Here is a 17,533-nt window from a genome sequence, read left to right as displayed (position 1 = left end):
ATCCCAGGTCACACTCTAAAATGATTCTGTCTTTGAAAGAGTTCATGTTTTTGTTTGGAAATGGTGGGGATAACGTTAACCAAAGGGTGCATATCATGAACTATATGAGTGTGAAAATAAAAACACGTAACCGCTGCTGGGCAGGCCCACACCATTTCATTATATTATTACCAGGAAGTGTAGACCTAAACGCCATTAACACAACTATTGTTTTCCCCAGAATGCAAGAGATGCACTGGGCAAATTTGATCCCAAAGGCAGTGTGGCGTAACATACAGGACCACTCAGAGGGCTGGCCAATGAAAAAGCTTGAAATATCCTTGTTGTTTACAATTTAAAATAACTAACAATTTTAGAAGTGACATGATAATGAAACCACATCTGACATGCATTAAGGATCACACAATTTACGTAGGAATTTAACAACAGTATTACAACGGTGGAAGAAAAAAAATGTTGGTAGAGAAGACAATCTAAGCAAACTTTATTGTAGAACAGCTATTCGTTTTGTTTAGCAAAAATTTGACATATACAGTAAGTTCAGTATAAAAGGGTACTTTGACAGGTGAAAGCACTAGCAATGCTGTGCCTGTTTACTTTTTATTACTCACAAGACTTGGACTATTGCTAAAAAAACAAAAGAAGAAAATAACTATTTTCAGTACCAAATCTAAACCAAGGTGCAAATGGATCATGATTACATTTCCTAATGTGTCAGTGTTTTGTGATATATCAATGACAAGTCCTAAAAAAGGAGGATAGGTGCATGACAAAAAGTGCACAGCATTTTTGGCGTTGCTGATTTGGAGAAAGTTGTTTACCTGTAATTTGCTAAATAGGCCATTTTGTTCTATATGGATTGGAATGACAAAATACTTCCAATTAAACTGTGTTAAATTTTATAATATTGTGTGCAGTAGTGTTCTAGACAAACACTTACACTCATATTTATATTGTTAGTTTACTGTGTTTTGTCTGTTGCAATTCCTATCCAAACTTTTGTGAATTACTAACATTTTTTTGTGTATATTACTGACCTATACTATTGTGAATGTAATACAATTATATATATATATATATATATATATATATATATATATATATATATAATATATATAATATATATATATATATATATATATACAAGTACTGTTAGCAAGTACTTTTATTTTTCAAAGTGACTTGGAAGGCACTTTTCCCATCAAATGTTTTTTTGTATTCTTCTCAGGTTTCAGTATTATAATGTAACATTTAGGAGCAAAAATACAGACGAGCAAACCAAAACTGGAAGCTAAAATGGCAAATATTTCTATGGCAACTGTGTACTTCCCAGGTGAACTGATGTAAGCTGGAATGAAAGTGATCCAAACAGCACAGAATATGAGCATGCTAAATGTAATGTATTTAGCTTCATTAAAGTTATCTGGAAGCTTACGAGCCAGAAAAGCGAGCACAAAGCACATGGCAGCAAGAAACCCAATATACCCTAACACAGCATAAAATGCTGCTGCAGATCCCAGGTCACATTCTAGAATGATTCTGTCTTTGTAGGATCTCATGTTTTTATGAGGTAAAGGAGGGGATATAGCCAGCCAAAGAGTGCATATTAAAGCCTGAATGAATGTGAATGCAAAAACACTTAACCGCTGCTGGGCGGGTCCAAACCATTTCATCGTATTATTACCAGGAAGTGTAGACCTAAACACCATTAACACAACTATTGTTTTCCCCAGAACACAAGAGAGGCACAGGACAAATGTGATCCCAAAGGCAGTGTGGCGCAACATACAGGACCACTCAGAGGGCTGGCCAATGAAAGTAAGTGCACAAAGGAAACACAGTGCTAATGAAAACAGTAGAAGGAAACTGAGCTCAGAGTTATTAGCTTTAACCATGGGGGTATCTCTGTAATGAAAGAAAACAATAGCTATAGCAGTGGTTAAACAGGCTCCAGTCAATGAGAATATCACTAACAATATTCCCATGAGTTCTCCAAATGAAAGGAATTCAGTGTCCTTTAAGATACATGTATCTCTTTGCTCATTCGACCTGTATTCCAAAGGGCACTTCACACAATCAATGGAATCTGCACAAACAAAAAAGAAAAAGGCATTGTTTTTTTTTTCTTTTAACAGGATTCTAGTAAAAGCAACATATAGTGCCTATTGGCATGTAGAAAACAAATGCCAAAAAACAAAAACAAACCAAAAAAAATTCACAATTATATATTTAAACATGTCTTCAAAATATTAAACCTTATTTGTTGCTGGAGCAATAACTTTTTGATAGTTAATATACACACAAAATAACTGTGATTGTAATATCCTACAATCATGTTCAATGTTACACTTAAATATGATTCCTGGGTGAATGTTTACTATATTCTGCCATACTTCAGTCTTCTTTGCGTTCTGCATCATCATAAACCAGGTATTGTTTTGTTACCACTTTGTTAACATTACCAAAATTTTGCAGGCATGCATACAAGACTCCTCCCTCCTAGCCACACTTCGATCTAAACTGCCACCCCTCTACTACCTGCTACTGAATGTAAATGCTCTGTTTAGCACAGGGAAGCATAGCAACAATAAGCCAAGGAATGAAAGCAGATCATCCCACCTTTATTTAAATGGCTAGTGTTTTTCTTCACTGATTGTTTGTAAAGCTAAGTGTTAGTTTTTTATTTATCTCTTGCTGCTTTTTAGCTTACCAGTCGTATTGCTGATTTCTGCTGTAGCGCATGGTATGCAGTCAAAACAGCAAATAGGCTTTCCTTTCTGAACAGCCTTCCGAGTGCCTGGAGGACAGCTCTCACTGCACACTGATTTAGGCACCTTGGAAACAATTTTAAAAAATGGTGTAAATTCAGAGGACATAATCACATTAGCAGGTGTAGTTAGATATTTAAATGTGTTTAACATGTGATTTTTATTATCTTGCTCTAAAGATAATAACAATCACAAAAAAAACACATTACAAATAGTTAAAACAATCTTTATAAAAAAAAATACAGATTTCAAGTATTATACAATTGTATTTTTTTTTTTTTGATGACTACACCTTATGTTGGCCATCTGCCCAAGCAATGCTGACGTTATTCATTACAATCTTTTGTCCTTCCGGTAAAGATTCATCATAGAGACCAACTGTTACAAATTGTGTTTTGCCCTCTTTATTGAGCTGCCAGTTTACTACTTCATATCTTGCTGCTGGATCTCCATTCTGGTCAAAATAAACACTCTCTCCACTCTTGATAGTGAAATTAACTGTTTTCAGATGATGTAATACCTAAAAGAAGTAAGTATATTAGTATAATAGTACAAACATGTATTTAATTTCTGATAGTATTAACATTGTAGTAAAACATAATCCTTTACTTTACCTGCCATGGTTCAATCTTGGTATCGTTGGCACATGGCATATCTGGCAAAGGTCCATTTTTGCATGTAATACGATTGTGCAATGAATGGGCGATAGCATACATTGCTTTATAGACATTATTGGTAATCCTCAAATCAGACACATCAGTGTACTGATTGTTTATATATTCAAAACTCTCTGATCCTGTGCATGGATTTACTGTTGCAGTATTTTCTTGAGAAGGCAAGGTACAACTAAAAACTGATTCCCAAAATGTGTTCAATCCCATGTTCCCGGGTGTATAAGATGGCCGAACCTGTTGTAAAAATTCTTTCAATCCTGTTATTTGTGCATTACTGACAGCAAGTCCAATTACCCCACCAAGAACTCTGTAACTTGCTTCTCTTTTGTGAGATTCAGCAGAAGTCCAAGCTTCAGTGCCTACCCACTGAAATCCAATGACATTCTGAAGCAACAGTTCTTTAATCAGCACTTCAAGATCTATGTAAGAAGTGAAAGCTACAATAACCTTTGAAGATGACTTTTTTATAATATCTACAGTTTTAATTAGTTTTTCTCTTGGATACATTCTATAAATAGTCTCTGAATATTCAATGCAAACCCCCTCTTCTTGGGCTGCTTTCACAAAGGTAGCCATTCCTGAGTTACCATAATCATCATCATTTCTAATAGCCCCAATCCAAGTCCATCCAAAATGCTTCACAAGCTGTGCCAGGGCTCTGCTTTGATAATAATCACTTGGTATGGTTCTGAAAAATGAAGGAAATGCCTTTTTGTTGCCGAGACATGCACAGGTTGCAAAATAACTTATCTGTGTTGAAGGAAAATAGGAAATAACACAATGATTTAATTATAAAAATAAAATAAAACATTATGTAAAACGTAAAGCAATCTTTAAAAGGGACAACATATAAAATAAATCATTGTATTTTAATTGATAAAAATGCCTCTGTTGAAAGTATTAGCAATTAAATGATGACAATGAATATAAAGTAAAGCTGTTCGTTTAACAAGGTAATCCAAAAAAGTACAAGTGCATAGTTTATGTAAACACATTGTTAAAAACAGTTTCTTGTTCTTATACATATATATATATATATATATATATATATATATATATATATATATATATATATATATATATATATATGTGTGTGTGTGTGTGTGTGTGTGTGTGTGTGACCAGGTCCGACATTACGATTTTCCCTTTCCAGTCCATCAAAAAGAAGTAAAGTACAGGTCTCTAGTCGTTTTTTCTCCGGAAAAAATTTAGAAAAAATTAGCCTAAAAAGAAAAGCCTAAATAAATAAATAAATAAAGCGGTGTATCTGAGCCCCTGCACCACAGAGCTAAAACAGACACAAACAAAGGAGATAGCTGCTCCGCATGCAGCGCTCAAAAAATACCACAGACATTTGCAGAGCTTTTTGTCAGTATGCACGTCTATAAAGAGGTATGTGAAAAATACAGTGAACAAGGGGTGGGGCTTGGCTGGAGGTGGAGTACTTTTGCCATACAGTGCTTTTTAAACCTGTTTTACTCTGAACAAAAAATATTTTAAACAGCGTGTGTAAAATAAACAGCGCGTGTGAAAATAAATTGGACCTGATGTACATGACAAGTGCTGAATAAATGGACTGCTAAGGGATAAGACTTTGATTAAACATAATATTATAGCTTTACATGTATTTATCAATTGCAAACAAAGCATTTTTTATAAGCTTTACTGTGCCAGTTATGTCAGTAACTTTAGCTTGTTCAGATAACATGTTATACTTTATTTCTAAAAAAAACATTTGTACATGATATTTATCATAGAAATATAATATATTTCTCACCATTGGGATTTGAAAAGGTCTAAGAGTTGTTGCGACTCCTATGCTTGGTGATGACCCAGAATGTCCTATAAAAGCAGGAACAGTAGATTGTTTGCAGGAGTTGAGATCCATTCCTTCTTCCTGTCCATTCACTAAAGTCAATGCTGCTCGTATTGCCATTGGTATGGAACTACAATCGTCATATAACTTGTAGCCCAGAGAAACACCAGGAAGTAGCTCTGAACTGTTATTTATTTCTTCAATGGCAAAGATCATACTCTGAGCAAATTGAAATTCTCTTATATTTAAACTGTAAGGTAAATTCACAAAAAATAATAATTAAAAGGCAGCAGGCCTACAATAAAAAGGAATTATGTTCTTGTTTTAAATCCCTTTAAGCTGAATGATTGTGTATTTATGTTGGAGATTATCCCTCTTCGTTATTTTAATGTTCTAATTTAAATAAAAGGTCATTCCTCTTAGCCTAGTATTTTTTTTAGCTTTTGTTTGAATAATTTAATTAATTTATTCAATCGAACAATAAACAAAACATACATTATATGATTCAAAACAATGTGAATATGAACCATTATCCATTTAATATTTGAATCAATTAATATTCTCATTTCAGACATTTTGTTAAGTTTCAGGCTATTGTTTAAAGGGGAACACAATGTAAAATAAAGAGTATCTGTATCCCGATGATAGAACAAAATGTACCTGTAATTATCTTACCCTTTGCATCTTGGTGGTTCAGGATTGACGTTATATGTGGGTTTGGCATCAAGAAGACTGTCATGAAATGAAAAGATTCCTCCAATTATAATGTCGCCATCCTTTGAAAAATGAGGCAGTTCTTGTGTTCCTTGTAACCTGCAAACAGTCTCTTCTGCCCTTGTTAAGAGAGCAGTTAATACGACGAGCAGGAGTAGCATTTCAAAATGGTCTTTCTGATCAGACTTGCAAAACTATGACTTCATGAGTTTAAATAGTATGTAGTGAAATCACCTGAGATTAAATTCCCAAGTTAAGTTTTTCCTCTCAAATCGTGTATTCTCAAAGGTAAAATCAATTTTTGATCTGGAAGACTAACTGAATTGTAATCATAAACTTGCTGTAGGTATGAACTTGCAATTAACCAGAGCACTTAATGATTGCTACAATGACCTTGTTGGAGTTAAAATAAATAAATAAATAAATAATAGTCTTTACCAAACACAATGCATTATCTCCCACTGGGGATGTTAAAGACATGCAGCATGTAACAATGTACAATCATGCGTATGTAAGGGTCTCTCTCTCTCGCGGTTAATTTTACTGGATAGGGATTTGTTTATATCTGTGTGTGTGTGTGTGTGTGTGTGTGTGTATATAATATATATATATATAAATATATATGCTGGCGTTTTCTTAACTATAATCAAAATAACAAGAATTGATATTAGTTTTATTGTTCAGTCAAGCCAGTTAAAAAAAAAATTACGACGTCAGTTTTATACTTAGACGTCAACATGTTGAAAATTACGTGTTAATATATTCGTAGTTGTGTTCTTTTTCTATATATATATATATATATATATATATATATATATATATATATATAATATATATATATATATATATATATATATATTCGATCAAATAACGGATCAGATCAAAATATTTTATATTGATTTTTTAAGTAACATGATAACGAAACAACATATGACACACATGAATGGTCACACAACTTAGGAGTTTAGCAAGCCTAATGATATTACTATGGTTGAAGAAAAAAAATATTGGTAAAGAAGACAATATAAGCAAACTTTATTCAGATCAGTTATTCATTTTATTCAGCAAATATCTGACACATACAGTAAGTTCAATTAAAAATGGGTGCTTTGACAAATGGGAGCACTGGTAAAACTATGCCGGTTTTCTCTGTCATAATCACATAAACTGATGAATGACATGTCCTATGGAAGGGTAGGTGCATGACAAACAGTGAATTTATGATTTTGCCAGATGTGGAGAAAAGTTTGGTTAGCTGTCATTTATTTTAAAAGAGTGAAATATTCATCATATAACATTGTGTTCTATATGTTTTGAAATTACCTTACACATACAATATGCTGAAACGTATGATCCTTAAATATTTTTTTTAAACAAGTGTTTCAAACAAACACCTATACTCATATATATTTCTATGCACCTGCATTCTTTCTGTGTACAATTCTTATTGAAGCTTCTTTGACTAATATATATATATATATATAAACTATAGTTAAGTGTATGTTTAAATCTTCACACTCTAGAACTCCTGTATACACCTTAGCGATTTATTGAAAAAAAAACAAAAAAGAGCAAAATTTAAACATTCATAGTGTGTAAGTTTATTTTTCAAAGTGATTTTGAGGACACTTTTCCCATCAAATGTTTTTTTGTATTTTTCTCAGGTTGCAGTATTATAATGTAACATTTGGGAGCAAAAATACAAAAAAGCAAACCAAAACTAGAAGCTAAAATAGCAAATATCTCTACAGCAACTGTGTACTTCCCAGGTGAACTGATGTAAGCTGGGATAAAGGTGATCCAAACAGCACAAAATATGAGCATGCTAAATGTAATGAATTTAGCTTCATTAAAGTTATCTGGAAGTTTCCGGGCCAGAAAAGCGAGCACAAAACACATGACAGCAAGAAACCCAATATACCCTAACACAGCATAAAATGCTGCTGCAGATCCCAGATCACATTCTAGAATGATTCTGTCTTTGTAAGATCTCATGTTTTTATGAGGTAAAGGAGGGGATATAGCCAGCCAAAGTGTGCATATTAAACCCTGAATGAATGTGAATGCAAAAACACTTAACCGCTGCTGGGCGGGTCCAAACCATTTCATCATATTATTACCAGGAAGTGTAGACCTAAATGCCATTAACACAACTATTGTTTTCCCCAGAACACAAGAGATGCACAGGACAAATGTGATCCCAAAGGCAGTGTGGCGCAACATACAGGACCACTCAGAGGGCTGGCCAATGAAAGTAAGTGCACAAAGGAAACACAGTGTTAATGAAAACAGAAGAAGGAAACTGAGTTCAGAGTTATTAGCTCTTACAATGGGAGTATCTCTATAAAGAAAGAACACAATAGCTATAGCAGTAGTTAAACAGGCTCCAATCAATGAGAATATTACTAATAGTATCCCCATGGTTTCCCCAAATGACAGGAATTCATTGTCCTTTAAAATGCACTGCTCTCTTTGTTCATTTGACCTGTATTCCACAGGACACTTCTCACAGTCAATAGAATCTGAAAGAAAGGAATACAAATAATAATTTAAGCCTTTTGGCACATTCTGATTTTTTTTTTTTTTATATATTAAACCGTCATCTGGCACAGCTGCTACTGTACACAACAGCACAGCTCCATGTTAGTTGTGTTTTAGTTTAGGGAAGCAAACCTAAATTGAACAGGAAGGAGGGGAAGAGATATCGCTCTGTTTTTGTCAATGTTGGTGTTTGTTATAGAGAGTTTTTCAACTGGTGTACAGAAGCTCATTAGCGTCACACACATTGTTTTGTTGTTGTGTTATTACAAGATAATATTGTATTTACAAGATAATAATAGATTGTTTTCTTCAGCGATATAGATGTCATAGTGTTGCAGAAGTGAATTGCAACGGGCCAGTGAGAAACTGTGAAGTATCTCTATTACAGTTCCCTAAATGTGAAATATTTGCAATGGTGTCAGTTTGTGCAAGTTGGAATGCCTGGCTTTGTAAAAAAAAAAAAAACACATTCAGAGTTTTCTATAACTTATATTACAATACTTTTGTACTAGTTTATCATTAAGTACAATCATACACCAATTTTACAGCAAAATAAGGAGACTTAAGGGCTGTTTATTTATTGCAAAATAACACAGTAATTATTGTGAAATCATGCAATATTATCTCATAATAACACAATACTTTTGTTTCTTTGTGGCGCTAATTAGCTCTGTACTTGCAAGGAAATAATAAATAATAAAAATTGAAACGGCACAATTAAATCTTCAAGACTTTTTTTTTTTTACCTTCTGTGTAGTGTACATATAAAACTAATTTTATCACCAGCATATTAATAAATGTAATACAAAATATGCTGGAAAACTGACCACAACTAATTTTACTTAAACTGTGTCTTAATGTGTGTTTCTAAAAGATTTCCATTGGTGTTTCATTTATTGCTTTTCAGTTACCTGTCTGATTGCTGATTTCTCCATCAGCACATGGTATGCAGTCAAAGCAGCAAACAGGCTTTCCTTTCTGAACAGCCTTCCGAGTGCCTGGAGGACAGCTCTCACTACACACTGACTTAGGAACCTTGAAAAATAATTAACATTTTTTAAAACGTGATGCTATAGGAATTGGCTATAGAGGCTTATTTATTTGCTATTGTGTGTTTTTTTCTGTTTTCTTACCTATAAAAAGTTAGACAATTACTAAAAAATGGACTAACTAAGCTATAAAAAGTGAAAAAATACTATTCATAAAAATAGAACTGTTGCATACTGTGTGTGTGTGTATCTATCTATCTATCTATCTATCTATCTATCTATCTATCTATCTATCTATCTATATATATATATATATATATATATATATATATATATATATATATATATATATATATATAATATAATTTAAATTTAGAAAAAGATTTCCAATGATCTTACCTTATCTTGATCACCTGTCCAGACAATGGAGATGTTATTCATTATAAATTGACGTCCTTCTGCTAAGGATGCATCATAGAGACCAACTGTTACAAATTGTGTTTTGCCCTTTTTATTCAGCTGCCAGTTTACTAATTCATATCTTGCTGTTATATCCCCATTCTTATCAAAATAAACACTCTCTCCATTCCTGGTAGTGAAATTAACTGTTTTCAGATAATGTAGTACCTAAAATAAGGCAATATATTAGTACAGTGGTGCACATATGAATTTAAATTGAATTATATATATAACTTATATTATAAGTCATAATCCTTACTGTACCTGCCATGGTTCAATCTTCATATGGTTTGTACATGTCATATCTGCAAAAGGTCCATTTTTGCATGTAATCAGATTGTGTAGTGAATGGGCTATAGCATACATTGCTTTATATACATTATTGGTAATTCTTAGCTCAAATACATCAGTGTACTGGTTGTTTATTTCTCCAAAATTCTCAGATCCTGTGCATGGATTAATGTTTGAAGTATTTTCTTGAGTAGTCAATGTACAACTGAAAACTGTTTCCCAAAACGTGTTCAAACCCATGTTCCCTGGTGTGTAAGATGGACGAACATGCTGTAAAAATTCTTTCAATCCTGTTATTTGTGCATTACTGATAGCAAATCCAATTGCCCCACCGAACACTCTGTAACTTGCTTCTGTTGCTAGAGTTTCCTTAGAAATCCAAGCTTCACTGCCTATCCACTGCAAGCCAGTGACATTCTGAAGCAACAGCTCTTTTAATAGAAAATCAATATCTATGAAAGAAGTGAAAGCCACAATAACCTTTGAAGAAGATTCTTTTATAGTGTTCACAGTTTTAAGAAATTTCTCTCTCGGATTAGCTCTATAAATAGCTTCTGAATATTCAATGCAAACCCCCTGTTCTTTGGCAGCTTGCACAAAGGTAGCCATTCCTGAGTTGCCATAATCATTGTCACTCCTGATTGCCCCAACCCAAGTCCATCCAAAATGCTTCACAAGCTGTGCCAGGGCTCTGCTTTGATAATAATCACTTGGTATGGTTCTGAAAAATGAAGGAAACTCCTTTTTGTCGCTAAGGCATGCACAGGTTGCAAAATAACTTATCTGTATTGAAAGAACATATAAAATAACAATTCTGCAAATGTTATGGCAAATGGTAAAGGGAAACACACATTTTATATCAAATAATCTGAAAAACAATAACACATGCTAAAAAACATCAATTTAACTGTTCTTGGAACATGTTATTGCAATATCAGCAACATGTATAAGAATTGAATACTGATTAATTTGTTTCTTAACCAGTTTATGTTTAATTACATTAAATTGCTATATTTTTTCATGAACACAATTCATTAAACTGGCTTTTTGTTTGCATTAGGTTAAGGGACTTCTTTTAAAAGTAGTATAATAACTGTGTAGGTCACCACTAACATGACTTTGCCCACATATGTCGGTTTACTGTATCTTTAAGTAGTTTTTAGCCTTGTATAATGTATTTCAAGATGTTTTGCTTAATTTAGACCGTTTAGATTTTTTTAATATAAGAAATAAATTTTAAGATATAATACATTCCTCACCATTGGGATTTGAAAAGGTCTAAGAGTTGTTGCGACTCCTATGCTTGGTGATGACCCAGATGGTCCTATAAAAGCAGCAACAGTAGATTCTTTGGTGCAGTTGAGGTCCGTTCTTTCTTCCTGTCCATTCATAAAAGCCATTGCTGCTTGTATTGCCAATGGTATGGAACTACAACCGTCATATAACTTGTAGCCCAGAGAAACACCAGGAAGTAGCTCTGAACTGTTATTTATTTCTTCAATGGCAAATATCATAGTCTGAGCAAATTGAAATTCTCTAAAATTTAAACTGTAAGGAAAATGCACAAAATAATTACACAGATTTAAAAAAAGACTACCCTCCCCAATGAGGTATGGCTCCAACCCAACTGGCCCTTTAATGCAATTGTGATTAAAGTGCATGCAGCAAATATCCCACACTGCATTCATTTTGCATTCTGCTTTGTTAGTAAATGGAAAACATTATAGGTACCCCTGCACGTGTCATTAATTTTACTTATTAAAATCAATTTATCAATGAAGATAAATTCAACAAAGCATAAATATTTATTATTGTTTGTACAAAAATGTACCACCATATTTATTTGAATAAAGTATGTGTGTTAGTATATGTAAAAATAATATCCAGAAATTAAAAGAAATGTGCAATGTCTTTCACAGTATGGAAATGTTGTACATAGAAATAATACCAAACAGTAATATTTATAGCAGAAGAAATAAATATATAAAGTAATCTGTAACCTAATTATAAAACAGACAGTAATATGTATAGCAGAAGAAATAAATATATAAAGCAGAATATTCTGCAACCTAAAACAAACATATTTTGAAATAATTTGTAGTTTTAACTTACTTTTTGCATTTTAGTGGCTGAGGCATGGCACTGAATGCAGGTTTTGCATTTACAAGGTTATCATGAAATGAAAAGATTCCCCCAATTATAATGTCTCCATCCTTTGAAAACAGAGGCAATTCTGGTCTGCCTTGTAGCCTGCAAACAGGGTTCTCTGCCTCTGTTAATAGAGCAGTTAATACTACTGCGAGCAGTAACATTTCACAATGTTCTTTCTCATCAGACTCATGAAGATATGATTTCACGTGTTTAAATAGTTAGTTATGAAATCACCTGGGATTGAATGAGAGTCAGTTCTGTGTCTCACCAAAGCATTAATTCTCAAAGGTAAATTCAATTTCTGAATTAATCTGCCTGAGGAAAAAGAATAACTGAATATTAATCATCTATGTCTGAAACCAGTGAATTTGAATTAGTAATTGTTTTCTTTTTTTCTAACCATGTGAAAGCAATAGCAAATTCACTTGACAGAAGCAAGCGGGAAGAAAGAAACCTTGTGAATTGATAATAGGAAGCAACCGACATGAGACATTTATTACAAAAACATGAGACATATATATGTATATGTGTGTGTGTGTGTGTGTGTGTGTGTGTGTATATGTATATATATATATATATATATATATATATATATATATATATATATATATATATATATATATATACATACACACTTTATTCAAACAGTTGCTATAGATGATATAAACCAATGTGTATTGTGCAGTGAAAAAGGGGGGTTGCAATCCTGTAGATAATAAGCACAGTACTTAACACACACAATTAGACACACACACACACACTATCACAAAGTCCAAAGTGAGTGCTCTCAGTGCTTCTGATGTGGTACAATATAATACATGCTGTAGTGGTGAAGAAATGGTGATAACAATGTTAATTGTGACTGTAGTACAGTGTTGATCCGGTTTTGTGCTGGCCCTTGGCAACAGCTCCGGATTCGTGTTTAGTCGTCTAGTGATAACAAAACACAGACAGTTACTAAACAGACAAAACAAACAAAACACTCACAAACTCTTTCTTTTTATTTATTTCTCTCTAATTAGGGAAATCTCCCGGTCCTTCCAGTTCCTCGTATCTTTAAAGCAAGCGAAGGAAAAGTTTTACGATTCTCCATCCCCTTTATGCTATCATGCATGACCCTTTGGTAAACGATTGCAGCTGTCTCTATTTCCTGCAGCTGCTACATTGTTTACCTTCCGGGTCTTCCGTCGCCTTCTTCCAGGCTGATTGACTTCCAGACCCTGGAAATGAATTGTCAGGCCAGCCCGTCCAAAGACTTCCCTTTTGCTACTTAGTGTCCTCACAAGTCGGGAGGGAGATTTACAACCAGAACTCATTATATTTTTGTCACAAGCCTACAGCTGAAATGTTCCAATACCAAAATAAAATTAAGAAATCTTTCAACACTAACAATTAATCTTAGCTAAATATCTTTGGATGAAATATTTTTCATTCAAATCCTAGAAACTGTAAAAATATCTTAGTAGCAGTGACTTAACAATAGGGCATGTGTGTGTATTACAGAATTTGTTGCATCCAATAGTGTATAGTAAAACCTGTCTAATCTGGCCTCACATGGGAACAGAAAATTCTGCCAGATAATACAGTGTGCTGGTTTACAGACTGTATAATATCACACTGTACCTAAAAAAAAGGTATACATGACAAATTTGGTATGATATAGTGCCCATTTTATATTTCATTTATATATTGTGTTATTGTTTTTTAAAAGTGAATCTTCAAGCACGCTGTATAAGAGCAACTTTGAAGCTGTCTTTAAAAAAGGACCTGCGTTACCCAATGCGGTGGCTACAACGCTTGAATTAATGTGTTTTTATACCATGTTAAAATGACCCCCCCTCCCCCCACGTGGCGTCACATTACAGAAGCCACAAACTCCCTTTTGTGTGGCGCCATTCATTTTTGTTGTAATAGCATTAATCCCACTTTAGCTAAAGCAGAGCACAGAATGTAGATGTAATCTGCCCCCTATCCTCATATTTATAATCCCACATAACTGTATTCTGTCTGTTTTCAATTCTTAGTCAAACTTATGTTTTGCACTGTTCTATACATTGTAATGTTGTAAATTTAATACAACAACTGAAATGATGTGAATGTTTAAATTTTCATATTCAAAGGCACTTTTTTGTATTCTTCTCAGGCTTAAATAATATAATATAGCATTTAGGAGCAACAATACAGAAGAGCAAACCAAAGCTATTTTATTTCTACTGCCACTGTGTACTTCCCAGGTGAACTGATGTAGGCTGGGATAAAAGTGATGCAAACTGCACAGAATATGAGCATGCTGAATGTAATGTATTTATCTTCATTAAGGTTATCTGGCAGCTTTCAGGCCAGAAAAGCGATCACAAACCACATGGCAGCAAGAAACCCAGTACACCCATTCCATAGCTGAGATGGGAGAAACTGTCCATCTGTCAACAATAGCTGAGGTACTCCATAAATCTGGCCTGTATGGAAGAGTTGCAGAAGCTATTTCTGAAAAAAGCCCATGTAAAATCCTGCTTGCAAAATGGCATGTGGGAGACCCTGAAAAGATGTGGCAAAAGATTCTGTGGTCCGATGAAACAAAAATTGAACTATTTGGCCTAAATGCAAAGCGTTATGTCTGGTGCAAACCCAACACAGCACATCACCTAGGTAACACCATCCCTACTGTGAAGCATGGTGGTGGCAGCATAATGCAATGGGGATGCTTTCCATCAGCAATTTGACATAGCTTGAACAATTTTGCCAAGAACAGGCAAATATTGCACGAACCAGATGTGCAAACCTGGTAGAGACTTACCCCAAAAGACTTAAAGCTGTAATTGCTGTCGAAGGTGGTTCTACCAAGTATTGACTCAGGGGGGGTGAATGCTTATCTAACCAAGACATTTCTTTATTTTTATTTTTTTTTCCATTAACTGTTGTTTCACAATAAAAATGATCTTGCCTCTTCAAAGTGTTGAGTAGGTTGTGTAAATCAAAGGGGGAAAAAATCCCATTTAAACGCATCAAGATTTCAGGTTTAACACAACAAACTGAGAAAACGTCTAAGGGGGGTGAATATTTACTATAGGCACTGTATGAGTGTGAAAATAAAAACACGTAACCGATGCTGGGCAGGCCCAAACCATTTCATTATATTATTACCAGGAACGAAAGACCTAAACGCCATTAACACAACTATTGTTTTCCCCAGAATACAAGAGAGGCACGGGACAAATGTGATCCCAAAGGCAGTGTGGCGCAACATGCAGGACCACTTAGAGGGCTGGCCAGTGAAAAATCAGCTTGAAATATCCCCGTTGTTTACAATTTAAAATAACTAACGATTTTAGAAGTAACACAATAATGAAACGACATCTGACATGCATTAAGGATCACACAATTTACGTAGGAATTTAACAACAGTATTACGACGGTTTAAGAAAAAAAATGTTGGTAGAGAAGACAATCTAAGCAAACTTTATTTTAGAACAGCTATTCGTTTTATTTAGCAAATATTTGACATATACAGTAAGTTCAGTATAAAAGGGTGCTTTGACAGGTGAAAGCACTAGCAATGCTGTGCCTGTTTACTTTTTATTTCTCACAGGACTTGGACTATTGCTAAAAAAAAAAAAAAAAAAAAAAAAGAACTATTTTCGGTACCAAATCTAAACCAGGGTGCAAATGGATCATGATTACATTTCCTAATGTGTCAGTGTTTTGTGATATATCAATGACAAGTCCTAAAAAAGGAAGATAGGTGCATGACAAAAAGTGCACAGCATTTTTGGCGTTGCTGATTTGGAGAAAATTGGTTACCTGTAATTTGCTAAATAGGCCATTTTGTTCTGTATGGATCGGAATGACAAAATACTTCCAATTAAACTGTGTTAAATTTTATAATATTGTGTGCAATAGTGTTCTAGACAAACACTTAGACTCATATTTATCGTTAGTTTACTGTGTTTTGTCTGTTGCAATCCCTATCCAAACTTTTGTGAATTACTAGCATTTTATTGTGTATATTACTGACCTATACTATTGTGAATGTAATACAGTTAACTGTATATATGTGTGTGTGTGTGTGTGTGTGTGTGTGTGTGTGTGTGTGTGTATATATATATATATATATATATATATATATATATATATATATATATATATATATATATATACCACACACACACACACACACACACACACACACACACACACACACACACACACACACACACTACTGGTCAAAAGTTTTAGAACACCTCCATTTTTCCTGTTTTTATTGAAATTTACATAGTTTAATGTCTCAATGTACTCTGAAATTAAAACATAGAACAAATAAACAATTGGAGATAAAAATGAAATCAATGAATCACACTTGTGGCATTCTTTCTACAATGGAAATCAAATATTGTTCAGCAAGTTCTTCCCAGCATTGTTGCAGAAGTTCCCACAAATGTGTTGTACTTGTAGGTTGCTTTGCTTTCACCCTTCTGTCCAGTTCATCCCAAACCAGCGCGATGGGGTTTATGTCTGGAGACTGTGCTGGCCATTCCATGATTTGAAGCCTACCGTCTTGTTCTTTTCTTCTAAGGTAGTTCTGACATAGCCTGGAGGTATGTTTTGGGTCATTATCTTGCTGTAGGATGAACCCCTGACAAACAATGCATATACCGGAGGGTATTGCATGGCGCTGCAAATTGCTGTGGTAGCCGTTTTGATTCAGGGTGCCACTCACTCTGTGCAAGTCGCCGCCTCTGGATCCAGCAAAAGAGCCCCAGACCATCACGCTTCCTCCTCCATGTTTGACAGTTGGTGTCACACACCAAGGAACCATCCTTTCGCCTACTCGATGGCGTACAAAAACCCTGCGTGATGAACCGAAGATTTCAAATTTTGATTCATCAGTCCATAAGACCTTCTTCCAGTCTTCAGTAGTCTACTGGCGGTGCTTCATTGCAGGCAAGCCTGTTTTTCTTATTTTGCCATCTTAGCAATGGCTTTCTTACTGCCACTCGACCTGTCAAACCTGCAGCTCGAAGTCTTCTCTTCACAGTTGAAACTGAGACTTGCTTACTTCGACCAGTGTTAAAAGCTGTGCTTGAAGCTGTTGTCCTGTAAGCCACCTATCACGCAAGCTGTTGACTCTCAGAA

The 17,533-nt window shown here is 34.3% G+C and overlaps 2 protein-coding genes across 2 annotated transcripts; both read right to left on the bottom strand.

Moving 5' to 3' along the window:
• Positions 1-1,172: 1,172 nt before the first annotated feature.
• On the bottom strand, positions 1,173-6,133 carry LOC121322588 (extracellular calcium-sensing receptor-like). The gene is made up of 6 exons (XM_041262730.1): positions 5,934-6,133; positions 5,220-5,508; positions 3,383-4,192; positions 3,061-3,288; positions 2,711-2,834; positions 1,173-2,086 (listed from the first exon to the last, which is right to left on the bottom strand). The coding sequence occupies exons 1-6, from the start codon at positions 6,131-6,133 to the stop codon at positions 1,173-1,175; spliced, it is 2,565 nt and encodes an 854-aa protein (XP_041118664.1).
• Positions 6,134-7,580: 1,447 nt separating this feature from the next.
• On the bottom strand, positions 7,581-12,564 carry LOC121322587 (extracellular calcium-sensing receptor-like). The gene is made up of 6 exons (XM_041262729.1): positions 12,365-12,564; positions 11,512-11,800; positions 10,226-11,035; positions 9,902-10,129; positions 9,425-9,548; positions 7,581-8,494 (listed from the first exon to the last, which is right to left on the bottom strand). Exons 1-6 carry the CDS (start codon positions 12,562-12,564, stop codon positions 7,581-7,583), a joined length of 2,565 nt encoding a protein of 854 aa, XP_041118663.1.
• Positions 12,565-17,533: the final 4,969 nt, after the last annotated feature.

This window comes from Polyodon spathula, chromosome 11, assembly GCF_017654505.1.
Source record: "Polyodon spathula isolate WHYD16114869_AA chromosome 11, ASM1765450v1, whole genome shotgun sequence".
NCBI lineage: Eukaryota > Metazoa > Chordata > Actinopteri > Acipenseriformes > Polyodontidae > Polyodon > Polyodon spathula.
Note: the sequence above shows the minus strand (reverse complement) of the source record. Positions and strands in the feature narration are given on the sequence as shown.

Excerpts from the sequence above, each read along its gene's own strand:
- LOC121322588 (XM_041262730.1), bottom strand. The coding sequence starts at position 6,133 with ATGCTACTCCTGCTCGTCGTATTAACTGCTCTCTTAACAAGGGCAGAA. Across the intron at positions 4,193-5,219 it reads GACCTTTTCAAATCCCAATG|ATAAGTTATTTTGCAACCTG; the intron begins GTGAGAAATATA and ends CCTTCAACACAG. Across the intron at positions 2,835-3,060 it reads GGGCAGATGGCCAACATAAG|GTGCCTAAATCAGTGTGCAG; the intron begins GTGTAGTCATCA and ends ATTGTTTCCAAG.
- LOC121322587 (XM_041262729.1), bottom strand. The coding sequence starts at position 12,564 with ATGTTACTGCTCGCAGTAGTATTAACTGCTCTATTAACAGAGGCAGAG. Across the intron at positions 11,801-12,364 it reads CAGCCACTAAAATGCAAAAA|TTTAAATTTTAGAGAATTTC; the intron begins GTAAGTTAAAAC and ends TTTTCCTTACAG. Across the intron at positions 10,130-10,225 it reads TGAAGATTGAACCATGGCAG|GTACTACATTATCTGAAAAC; the intron begins GTACAGTAAGGA and ends GCCTTATTTTAG.